At 48.6% G+C, this 11,106-nt stretch overlaps 6 protein-coding genes across 6 annotated transcripts; 3 read left to right on the top strand and 3 right to left on the bottom strand.

Moving 5' to 3' along the window:
* Positions 1 to 236: 236 nt before the first annotated feature.
* Positions 237 to 1,126, top strand: N7500_004760 (glycosyltransferase family protein; the record flags this gene model as incomplete). Its single annotated transcript, XM_056675905.1, has 2 exons — positions 237 to 326; positions 386 to 1,126. The coding sequence occupies 2 exons, from the start codon at positions 237 to 239 to the stop codon at positions 1,124 to 1,126; spliced, it is 831 nt and encodes a 276-aa protein (XP_056530905.1).
* A 722-nt stretch (positions 1,127 to 1,848) lies between these two features.
* Positions 1,849 to 2,976, bottom strand: N7500_004759 (uncharacterized protein; the record flags this gene model as incomplete). Its single annotated transcript, XM_056675904.1, has 1 exon — positions 1,849 to 2,976. One exon carries the CDS (start codon positions 2,974 to 2,976, stop codon positions 1,849 to 1,851), a length of 1,128 nt encoding a protein of 375 aa, XP_056530904.1.
* A 622-nt stretch (positions 2,977 to 3,598) lies between these two features.
* On the bottom strand, positions 3,599 to 4,887 carry N7500_004758 (uncharacterized protein; the record flags this gene model as incomplete). Its single annotated transcript, XM_056675903.1, has 2 exons — positions 3,599 to 4,743; positions 4,830 to 4,887. 2 exons carry the CDS (start codon positions 4,885 to 4,887, stop codon positions 3,599 to 3,601), a joined length of 1,203 nt encoding a protein of 400 aa, XP_056530903.1.
* A 228-nt stretch (positions 4,888 to 5,115) lies between these two features.
* Positions 5,116 to 6,395, top strand: N7500_004757 (SDR family NAD(P)-dependent oxidoreductase; the record flags this gene model as incomplete). The annotated part of the gene is made up of 10 exons (XM_056675902.1): positions 5,116 to 5,165; positions 5,218 to 5,362; positions 5,424 to 5,510; positions 5,564 to 5,626; positions 5,683 to 5,790; positions 5,875 to 5,926; positions 5,982 to 6,070; positions 6,122 to 6,184; positions 6,248 to 6,326; positions 6,376 to 6,395. The coding sequence occupies 10 exons, from the start codon at positions 5,116 to 5,118 to the stop codon at positions 6,393 to 6,395; spliced, it is 756 nt and encodes a 251-aa protein (XP_056530902.1).
* A 66-nt stretch (positions 6,396 to 6,461) lies between these two features.
* N7500_004756 (methionyl-tRNA formyltransferase) lies at positions 6,462 to 7,814 on the bottom strand (the record flags this gene model as incomplete). Its single annotated transcript, XM_056675901.1, has 4 exons — positions 6,462 to 7,194; positions 7,252 to 7,379; positions 7,427 to 7,555; positions 7,608 to 7,814. The coding sequence occupies 4 exons, from the start codon at positions 7,812 to 7,814 to the stop codon at positions 6,462 to 6,464; spliced, it is 1,197 nt and encodes a 398-aa protein (XP_056530901.1).
* Positions 7,815 to 7,899: 85 nt separating this feature from the next.
* On the top strand, positions 7,900 to 10,608 carry N7500_004755 (uncharacterized protein; the record flags this gene model as incomplete). Its single annotated transcript, XM_056675900.1, is given in 6 exon segments — positions 7,900 to 7,936; positions 7,955 to 8,249; positions 8,305 to 8,398; positions 8,448 to 9,698; positions 9,753 to 10,398; positions 10,409 to 10,608. The coding sequence occupies 6 exon segments, from the start codon at positions 7,900 to 7,902 to the stop codon at positions 10,606 to 10,608; spliced, it is 2,523 nt and encodes an 840-aa protein (XP_056530900.1).
* Between the last annotated feature and the right edge of the window lie 498 nt (positions 10,609 to 11,106).

Below are 11,106 nucleotides of genomic sequence, written 5' to 3'. Positions count from 1 at the left end.
AAAATAAAACTAGTCGAGCTTGCACGTGCGGGGGACGTGTATGGAGTACCGCGACTCCAATTTTGTTTGATCTACAACTAAGACTACACTTTACTGCCTTACTACCATTGTTATTGGCATTCTTTCTTATTTAATTCATTGCCCTTTTTCTTATTCTTCACTCTTTAAGATAATGATACACCAGAATCCTCGGGCTGTTTCACAAAAGTCTTGAGACCATACAACAGCGGTCCAAGATGCCCTTCTCGCTTGCTTCTGTATCCTTCTGGGACCTGCTCCTGTGGTCTTTTGTTCTGGCAATTACACTTGGGGCCAGTATTCTTCTTGTGGGAACCCTTTACCCATATCATTGAATCAATCTCACTGACTTGCCTATCTCCCTTAGGTTCTACTCATCTCCCTCACGATCTCCCAAAATACCAATCCCTCCAAATCTCGCCTAAAGGGATCTCCCACCCACCTATTGGTAGTTCTTGGAAGTGGTGGTCATACAGCTGAGATGCTTTACATGCTCGAGCGCATGAAATTCGACCCCCAAATCTACACGTATCGGACATACCTCGTGAGCTCCGGAGATAACTTTAGCGCAGACAAGGCCAAGGATTTTGAGGCCCAACGTGTACGGAATTCGCAGGGCCATACCCATAACAACAATTACACCATTGTCACAGTACCACGTGCCCGAAGGGTCCATCAATCGTACCTCACCGCGCCATTCTCGACGCTTCAATGCTTTTGGGCTTGTCTCAATGTGCTCCGTGGGCTTCACCGAGATCAAAAGCTCCCTAAGGAATACACCTCACCTTACCCCGATTTGATCCTCACAAACGGCCCTGCTACAGCAGTCTGCGTTGTCGCAGGCGCAAAACTCATTCGTTTCTTCCAATGCTTTGCCAAATGCACTACCTGGTGTCTTGGTCTACAAACAATCTCCGCGTTTGCATCAACACCAAAGCTGCGTACTATTTACATAGAATCATGGGCTCGAGTCAGTTCGCTTAGTACCTCTGGTGTCTTGCTGTTGCCTCTAGTCGACCGTTTCCTCGTTCAATGGCCTGCCCAGGCTGGACGACGGGCCTGGTGGGGGATGAAGAAAACCCAATATGCAGGATGGCTTGTGATATAAGCGCTGTGCATCTACAGCGGCTTAATCTGTCTTACCAGTACCTTCGACCAGATTGCTGCAGATATCACAAGAACCAACGTCCTCACCATGTAGGTATTTAGGTAAGAAATGAATCTATTGGCAAGCAACGTGGGATCTAGTTCTGCACTGCATACCTCTATACACATACACACACTGTATATAGGGATTTAGATGGCGCGCTGCAATGCAACACTCTACAACTTATAGTCATGACTTATGGGACCTTGGATTATTGCATACAAATTCAGAAATTCCAATAATAGACTGATTTCCAGGTACGGTACGTAGTTCGTCCGCAGGTTCAGGCTCACTGAGTAAATCTCAGTAAGGTCTTCAGACGTATTGAGATAATAATTCAAGACATCGATCATTGAGCACTTAGTCCACGCTAATGTATCCACACATACATATGTTGTACCTGAAGGAGGACCTAGCCCCATACCTTTTAACAGCCTTATCATATCTCGATTCCTGAAAGTGCTCTATCCTCTGATTCTCCATTAGAATTCTACTATCTGCTTGCATCTTGGGGCTGGGTAGAAGCCATATAATCTTAGTGAATACATTGCTATATGCTAGACCATGTTAACCATAAATACGTAAAATGAGGGTGATCCTTCCGCAATAAGGGAGAGACCTTGTACATGACTTCAAGGCCATATACATCGTAAAATACAAACTGTTCAACTCAGCTAGGTCAATCATACTAACGCCAATCCAACGCTAACCACCAAAGAGATCACCGCCAAGTTCCAGGAAGTCCCAATGACAGTCCCCGAACCTTCAGGCGGAGCCTGAAAGCTCACGAGGGATTCATTTGCGCTCGCCGCCCCAGTAACAAGAAGCCGCGTAGAATTCGCAGCATCATAAGCGCCAGTAAACACAATATTATAAGTAACATTTGTCGTTGCATGTTCCTCGTCATGGTCCCTGAACCACGCAACTACAAACCCTGAAACATTCAAGTGAATAGTCTCATTTGTCAGAGACCCGTTAATAATCGCCCCAGTCGGATATCCCAAGTCAAGTTTTTCTCTCCCACTTCCACCCGAGCAAGTGCCCTCCGGTAGGATTAACCTCTGCTTCCGAAGTTGCCCATACTGAAAGAGAGTCGGATCATTGAGGTCCTTCGGTCTATCCTTCCAAGCCGAAATATCATAGACGCCACCAAAATCAACCATATCATTATTCCCAGCCGTGGGCTGAATATCCAATTTCACGGAATCTATCGCCTCGTAGGAAGTATGGCCTGTTCTATTGGTCGTCGACCAGGCAACCGTCGTACTGAAGCCCAAAATATCGACCTTTGAGCAGCTCTGGTACGAATCCGCGACATTAGGCAAGGCCTGGAACGCAATGGTAATGGGATTCTTTGGTCCATTGGGCGTGGGCGCCTTTGGAGCAACCCATGCAACGGCTCGCATCCGCAAGGACTGCCAGCCAGCTGGACATGTGGCTCTAGGAGTGTAGACAAAGTTGGTAGTCGTTGGTACGGGTGGCACGTCGAGCTTGTATTTGAAGATTGCTTCGCCTGTATAAAACACCCCGTCGTAGTCGCTGGGTTCAAAAATATCTTGGTATCTGTAGTAGTTACCTGGTCCCATGAGGTCGTAATCTATCTTGGGCGGTGATGGGCAAGAATATCCGCTTCCTGAGGATGTGGAGGTGGTTGTATCATCGCTGTCGCTGGTGGAGTCGCTAGTGGAGTCGCTGTTGCTGGAGCTGGAGGTGTCACTTTCGCTGTCGCTGTCGTGGCCTCGACGTGATAGTACCCCTTTTGGGATGGCGAGGAGAAGAAGCGCAGTGAGCAAGGTTCGTTGGAAGAACATTTTGCTGTTATTCAAGTTCGTAAATCATTCAGTGTATGGGTATCTTCTTCAGATACTTGTCAGGCCATATTATTCGTCCTGGGTGACGTGTGTAGGAGAAAGTGTATAGAGGAGCATAATGTGGAAATGACAGAAAGTTATAAAGTTGCGCATAGACTTTTTTAAGCAACTGATCATCTCCTTTGCGGCCTATTCTAGTGAATTAATTAGGGATCTATACGGCAAAAGCCCCAATGCCAAGGTGCCAAGGGCTTAAACCGAGATGGAGCTCGTATTCACCATCAAATAGCTAATCATTAATGATAGGCCCGATTCCTACTTTCTCTTTCATGTACTCTGTAGATGGTTTGTGTTCGTGTAAACTATGAGGCCACTGAAAGTTGTTCAACGAACCCGCTTGAAGACCCCGGTTATCACTACGATAGGAACAGACTTCTGCACGACCTGGTCAAGCCTAGACCTAGCCTAGTCTATGTGTTAGGCTTCAAGCAAAGCCACGACACAACGAGGAAGCGAGACCGAGCCGCTCTTAGGACATGTGGCGCAGGAATGGACATCAAGCTCTCATTAGTTTTCTCAATGTGCAAATGTATTCGTGTCTATTGATTTCTCGACGAAGCTCTCATTCAACTAGTTCAAACTCGACGAAGTTACTAACTGGCACCACAAGTTTAGGCCGGCACTCATTATCTTGCGACTTGGCCCTGCCATTAACCAACACCACAGTATCTTCATGATCATGAAGATTTCCCCAATCCCACCAGTCAATGAAAGCTCCCTTGAACCCGTACCGGAATCGATCACCGAGTGCTACATTTTGCGGGAAGTCACTCACCTCCCGCGTAAATGACCATGATTCACCAGGCATCAGGGCCACGAATTCACCATTGGGGTCACGGCCAACGTTTACCGGAACGGTAGTAGAAAATCTGTAAGCGTGGTGGGTAAAGAGACCCCCAAGCTCATGCGGACTCCAGTCATCCTTCTCCTTTTGTTGAAAGTAGAGTCGGAATCCGTCATCACGGCGATCGCAACCTTCAAATTTGAACGTATGGAATGTAACCGGCATTCCGTCATAGGCGTCCGGAGCTGTGTCATAGGAGAGTGTGGCTGTGACAGAATGACGCAGTCTACCTTCTTGGGTGTGATCTTTCATCGATAGCGTAGTAGGTCCGGCAATGCTAAGGCTAAAGATTGGGGCGCCACTCATCCTAGCAGGTGCCAAAATAGGTTCAGGCGAAGGCGACAATGGGCCCACATCATCTATATCGCTTTCCTCGGTGGGAACGTCAATTTTATGCCCTAGACCACTGGGCAGTATTGCTGCAGGGGACTTAGGACCGAGTTTGTGGTTACTATGCTCCGCTAATGTGCCCCAGTCCCATAAAGGAATTTGCCCGCCTGCCCAAAAAACATTGTAGGATTTTCCTGTTTGGAACATATCGAAGTAGACAGATGGCAAGGTCACCTCCCAAGAAACGCTGTCGCCTGGGTTCAATTGTCTGAAGCACGGGTCTGAGGTGTTCACTTCTCGTGGGTGGAGAGATTTTGCCCCCAACTGCTCCAAGTCGGGCTGCAAGCGTTGCAGGTCGGAACTGTGTGGATAATTGTAACGAAGTAGCAGCATTCCCGGCTGGCCAAATCCATCCTCAATGGGGTCCCAGTGGATAATGCATGGTTGTCGTTGAGGATCATCTACATCTCGCGTGATTGTGATGTTGAAAGAGAACTGCGTCTTAACTTCGATATCTAGCGACGACGATGTCGCTGGAAGAGTAAGGGTGAGGCGGGGAGATCCAGATCTATTGGGCTTAGTATTTGGTCTTCTTGTTAGGTGTCAAAGAGCATCGTACGGTCTGTCCGCAGCAGAATATCTGACGAAGCGTGAAAATCGATCCATTCCGGAGTCATATGAAGCTTTGATAGGAAATCAAGACAACATGAGCGCAGGCAAAGTACACCGGGGAGTGATCATAGAATGATCTTCATCTCAGTATATCAGTGTATTGGTTGTCAATTGTTAGGTCGATCCGCGTCGATCCTACCCCGCATGAGACATATCCCTCGGCATTTCAAATGGATCTCACCATCTGTCTCTCTTCTCTTAAACAATCTCAAAACGGTCTTATTCTACTCACTATGCCCTATTCTTTGTCGGGTCGCAATGTTTTGATTACCGGGGGCTCTCGGTAGGATCCTTTGGAGCATGGTTCTACTCAATAAGCTAACCTTGTGTGATAGAGGGCTAGGTGCTCTTTCAGCTGAGAAGTTCGCCTCTGAGGGAAGCAATGTTGCTATCAACTATATGTCCAATAAGGAGGCTGCAGATAAACTTGCCTCAGACATTGCAGGCAAATATGGTGTAAAGACTGTGGTTATCCAAGGCGTAAGGCACTAGAGTCCAATCCAAGGTCCATTCATTGACATCGTCCTGCATTTGGAAATAGGACGCCGGAGTCAAAGATGACTGTGTCAACGCCGTCAAAACCACAATTGAGAAGCTGGGGGGCTTAGATATCATTATCTCGAATGCCGTGAGTTACATGGTCGATCCCACGAGAGATACAAAATGTTGATACACGAGAAGGGGTGGACAAAAATGACCAACTTCGCCGATCTTGATGCCATGGACGACGATGACTGGGATAAGGTACTGAGGCCCTCTCTATGTAATGAAAGTTTTGGTTCCACTGACCGTCGAATCAGTGCTGGTCGGTTAATGTCAAGAGCAGCTTCCACCTGTTCAAGGCAGCTTTGCCCACGTTCAATGCGAACCCTGAAGGTGGTGTTTTCCTCATCACAGCCTCGACTGCGGTAAGCTACTAAAACATGCCACATGGCCTTGAACTGTTCATTGCCATGGAACGCTTCAAATACTGATTCCGGGGTCTTTTCCAGGGCGTCACGGCAGGTGGCAGCAGCTTGCCTTATGCTGTCTCGAAAGCAGCATGTATGCTATCATTCCTATACATTACGCTAGTTGATTACTGACCTGTATCGCTCAGCTATCCATCTCATGAAGTGCCTTGCTAGTAGCCAGGGCGCCAAAGTTCGCGTCAATGCTATTCTTCCTGGTCTGTTGCTCACTGAATGGGTAAGTAGCACAGGCTGACGCTGGCATTGATGAATACTGAGAATATCCCAGGGTCAACGCTTCCCAGCCGAGAAAATTGAAAGCTGGACAAATGCGACAACCCTTAAGCGAGCAGTATGCAGTCCTCTTTCCCCCAACCTTGAAAGGGGTCGTGAATGCTAATAAATCCTGCTACAGCCCGAGGTCGAAGACTGTGCGGACATGTTTGTTACATTGGCCAAGAATGCTTCTATAACTGGTCAGACAGTTCAAATTGGTACGAGTCTCAGCTCCAGCCAATTAAGTTGAAACTGACCGCTTTTTAGATTCTGGCTTCGCGATCTGATGAAACGAGGAAAGGGAATTATATATGATCAGATCAGAGATTATAGTACACAAGGCCCCACCATACTTATACAAGAGAGTTGCGGAAGGGAGTCAGTTCCCGACCTTCATATTGAAATGCTCGATCGCCGAACATGCGAGCTTTGATAGCTGCTCGTAGGCCCTCAGCGTCTTGTTCGCCTTCCACTTTCATTCGGTTGATGCGCAGAACTTTGCCATCGACAGTAAAAACGTATAGTTGCCGTGACTTCTTTGGCTTGACGGGGTGAGGGGCATTTGTAAAGGGCAGACCTGGAACGATTGAGAATGAATCACATCCCTCAGGCGGGTCAACCTCCTCGATATCTGTAAGAATAACTCGTTTCTGTTGGAATGACAGAGGTCCATCTACAGGATTGCTTGCACAGAGGGCCTTGCTCCAAAGAGGTCCAATCACTCGGTTACGTCTGTTGATATCTGCCAAGGTCCAATTTGCCCACTTGATGTGCCGGTCCTCAGGTGTTATTTTGGGAGCATGTTTCAACTCTCCTGTCTGTTCAGCTCCAGCATTTGCAATGGGAGGGACGAATAGTCCTTTTTCAATACTTTCCACGAGCATTTGTGCTCCTTTAGGTGCGACAAAATCCACCAACTCGGGGACAGTGCAGGATTCTGGATTGGGGATCTCGAACCCGGGGGCGGGCGTTTGTGATAATATCGCCCCGTGATCAAAGTGTTTCATATGCAAGGTCTGAACCGTCACGCCAGTGGTGGTATGACCAGCAAGAAGAGTATGATGAAGCGGTGCAGGACCACGGAAGCTAATCAACCAAGTCAACCGTCATGCTCTTCGATCATGAACATATAAGATCACATACTTTGGTAGCAATGAAGGGTGTACATTCAAGCCTCCATACTTGGCACCATTCAATATGCGCGGCGGAACAAAAAGTCCGAATGACACAGCAATCACCAGATTTATGTGACCGTTCGGAGAGGTCGGGGGCTGGCACAGTCAGCGAAAATACCAATTGGGTTGAGTTTTGGCATTACCGTCCACCCGGTGAAGGTATCAATCTCGTGGATTGGAAGGGAGAGATCAGATGCGGCAGCTTTGAGTGGAACTGAGGGAAATTGAATTAGAAAACGTAGCCACTCAAGGAAGCGTAAAGTGAAGCCAACCTTCCCGAATTTGCTTCAGTCCCCTTCCAACTCTCTTTCCGGGTCTACATACGACATCAATAGAGGAAATACGCTCCGGCTGTTTCAAATGATAAGCATGGAGAGCTTTCAAGTGGGCAATACTGAATTCATCAGAGCCGCAAAAGAGGATGCGGAGCGGATCGGAGGTCTTGGTGGCATATGACCTAAATACAAGCCCTCGAAGAACAAACGGCTTCTTGCAGAGACGTAAGCTCCCTGAACCTGGAATAATCCACATGATTCTGGTGGATAATCATCAAAAGTTCAGTGACAAGGAGAAAGTTGAAGCTTCCATAGTAGCTTATCGATAAACCAGCCACGTGATGTCAATATCCACCCCGGATCCCACTTCGGATGCATGTGTCTTTTAACCATTAGTGCTGTTGCCTGTCTGGTACAACCTGCAGGTGCCATTCAGCGATGCAATGCCTGAAAGCGATCTTGATTCGGTGATCCCAGCCCAACTTTCATACCTCGCGATCTACAACCCGACACTCGGACCTACCGACGAGACGATAGCGGACCAGATCGTGTTCTTTACTTCGAGAACGAGCTATGCACGGCGCGTTGATGGATCCACGGCAGAAGGTGAAGCAAACAGCTACCCTGAAGATGAAGAGAATGACAGATTGCGCCAGATAGGTCTGGCGCAAGGCATGGTCAACTTTGCTAGGTAGGAGTCCCCGTAACCCCGCAAAGGAACCAGTCTAACCATGTTTGATCTGCAGTAACTTCTCGGCTGGAAAGACACTGGAATATGTTGAAACAGAAAAATCGCGCGTTGTTCTACTAGAGTTAGAGAAGGACTGGTGGATTGTTGCCGTAAGTGGTTGAGATAACGGCAAAGACCACAAAGCTTATGTTAAACCAGTCTATCGACCTGACTCGAATTCCTGTCGAACCTGCTCAGAGATCCTCTGGAGCATCTAACTCTCCGGCATTTCATTATTCGTCACGAGAGATGGCACCACCGCCTCTGCTGATCCAGCAATTACGTCGCGCCCATTCGGAATTCCTCCTACACCATGACTTCAAGTTAGATGACATCCTCCATCAAGTCGGCAGGCACACATTTTGTCTATTTCTTGAACGTTTCTGGGAGAATTTTGCGTGGAACTGGGAACTACTGTTGACCGGAAACCCCATTGTCGATATCTATAATGGCATTAAACTCTCTGCAGGAGGAGAGTTGGGGATCGGCGTCGGGGAGGAAGAGTGGGGCAGTGGAGAAAGAGAGGTACTTGAAGACTTCGTGGCCAGGACCGACGGGTTGGTGGACTTAGTTGTCTCCAGGTTTGGTGATTCGTCCTCGCAGTCCGGGGGGTCTCCAGCTTTGGCAGGGTCAAATGACCAAAGCCGCTGGCTTGGGGCAGATAATGATCCTCGACCATCCGATGGTGTGGTGTTTACTGGAGTTGGTGCTCTTTCTCGGCGATCCTTGGCCCAAGTATCACATTGGATGCAATGCATTTATCGGTTTGGGGATGCTGCGTATGGAGTTGGGCGGGACCCAACCTCTCTGCGTCGCCGCAAACCACGAAAGCAGCGCGGACGGCAAACTTCAGAAGGCGCTCCTCAGCCTTCCACGCCGGATCGGGATTTCAGGCCTGGTATACCTCGTCCGCTCATAATGGCAGCACCGCAGCCAGTCCCAGAAGTCGTTGAGGAAAATCGAGCAGGAACAAGTGAGGCATCACCACTTCCTACGGAGCAAAAGAGCGAGCTTTCAGGATTTCCAACAGAGGCGGTCATGAAGTACCTCACTCTTGGATATGGCTCCTCTTGGAGTTTCTCTCCAAAACCGACGTCTACGCCGTCTGAAATTTCTACTCCAATACGACATGAATCCAATCCAAATATCCCACCCCCGAGGAATCAGCCCACTAGTGCTGGACAAGATGAGGTAAAACATCGAAACAGCACGAGAAATAGCCCATCGGGTCATTTTGTTATTGGGCCTCGTGATGATCTAGAGAAGTTGGACGATTTAGAAGAGGGGAGTCCAGAACCCATGTCCGAGAATGGCAAACCCAAGACTCGGATGGTGCATAGAACTTTACATGTCCACCTGGCAGATGGGCCAGACACCACTCCGACAAAGCTCCAAGTCGTGATTTATGTGGTATGTGTCTTTCTTATATTCCACGTATATCATTCCACTAATACACCATCCCAGCATCAACCATTCATGTTCACATTCCTCTTTGATCCTCAAACACCAGCATTATCATCCCCATCACTATATTCAAGCATGCATCACCAACTTGGTCCTCTTCAGAAACCCCTTCTTTCATCGACATCCCCAACAATAGCAGCCTCCCGAATCGCCATGTCGGAGACCTCCCCAGATCCCAATAAGCGGTTCTCAACTCGAACCCAGCCAGTTTACAATCTAGTCTACGACCCATCCAACCTAACCATCCGCTCTTCCATCCCCAATATCCCCAGCATGAGCACCACTTCCCCCTCCACCCAACCAACCAACTCGCCAACCCGCTCCCCATCCCCCTCTTCCTTCCCCTCCCCATCATCAACCCAACCAGCCTGGTCCCGCGTTGAAAGCCTAGCAATCCACCACCGTCTCCTATCAACACACACAGACACGCGTTCCCGTCCACAAGAGCTTGAACGCACAAGCAAAACCCAACGCGGATGGTGGGTCGTCTGGGTCCGCATCCCACATAGTACAATCCAAACCCCAACTGCCCTATCTGCCACTTCTTCATCCGCCGCTCTCTCATCCATAATCAACAACGATGACTCCTTGCCCGCAAACCCGTCCCAAGGGCAGGCCACTCCCCCTGCCTCAGGAGGCTTTCCTCGTCCGCAAAGCGAGTGACTACGTCTCCCCGGCAAGCCATGGCCGTGTCAGCAGCGGTGCTCGTTTCTTCCGTGATCTAGGCGGAGCGTCTTCTTCCGCCGGGCTGACAGGGCCTTCCCGTGCTGCGGATATGGCGCCGTCGAAGTTGGTTGAGGGGCTTGGTATGGATGCTCGGCGTTATATTGAGGGTCTGCTGAGTTTGAATCGGTAGCTGAGATGGGGTTTGGTGGAGTGGAGTGTGGAGTTGGGGTTTCTTCTATATCTACAGAAATAGATACATAATGTTGCCAGTATGAACCACGAGCGGACATGAATATATGAGATTATTGGAATACTGTAGTGGTTGGAAGCGCTGGAATATCCACAACTTTACGGACACTTACGTAGACTGCAGGATTACGCATAAACAGATCCACATATTAGATGAAAATAGACAGTACCATGCATAAGCTGTAAGATAAAAACAAATGTAGTAAAGGAGGGAGAGAAAACAATAAAAGCCGAATCAAGCTCTTCGCGAATGGGGAGATAACCGCAGGGGACAAGAATCTATGACACAGGGGGAACTCGACCAGGGAAGGCGAGTCACGGCGTTGACCAAATTGCACAACCGGTGCTACACTGAATGGCTTCTCCTCTTCATCTCTTGATTGTTCCAATTCTGACTTCTTTTTTTCGATGCTTTTCGGTTGGTTTATAATTGCCGCCT

The sequence above is a fragment of the Penicillium coprophilum genome (assembly GCF_028826855.1).
Source record: "Penicillium coprophilum strain IBT 35676 chromosome Unknown utg000004l_segment0_segment0, whole genome shotgun sequence".
Taxonomy (NCBI): domain Eukaryota; kingdom Fungi; phylum Ascomycota; class Eurotiomycetes; order Eurotiales; family Aspergillaceae; genus Penicillium; species Penicillium coprophilum.
Note: the sequence above shows the minus strand (reverse complement) of the source record. Positions and strands in the feature narration are given on the sequence as shown.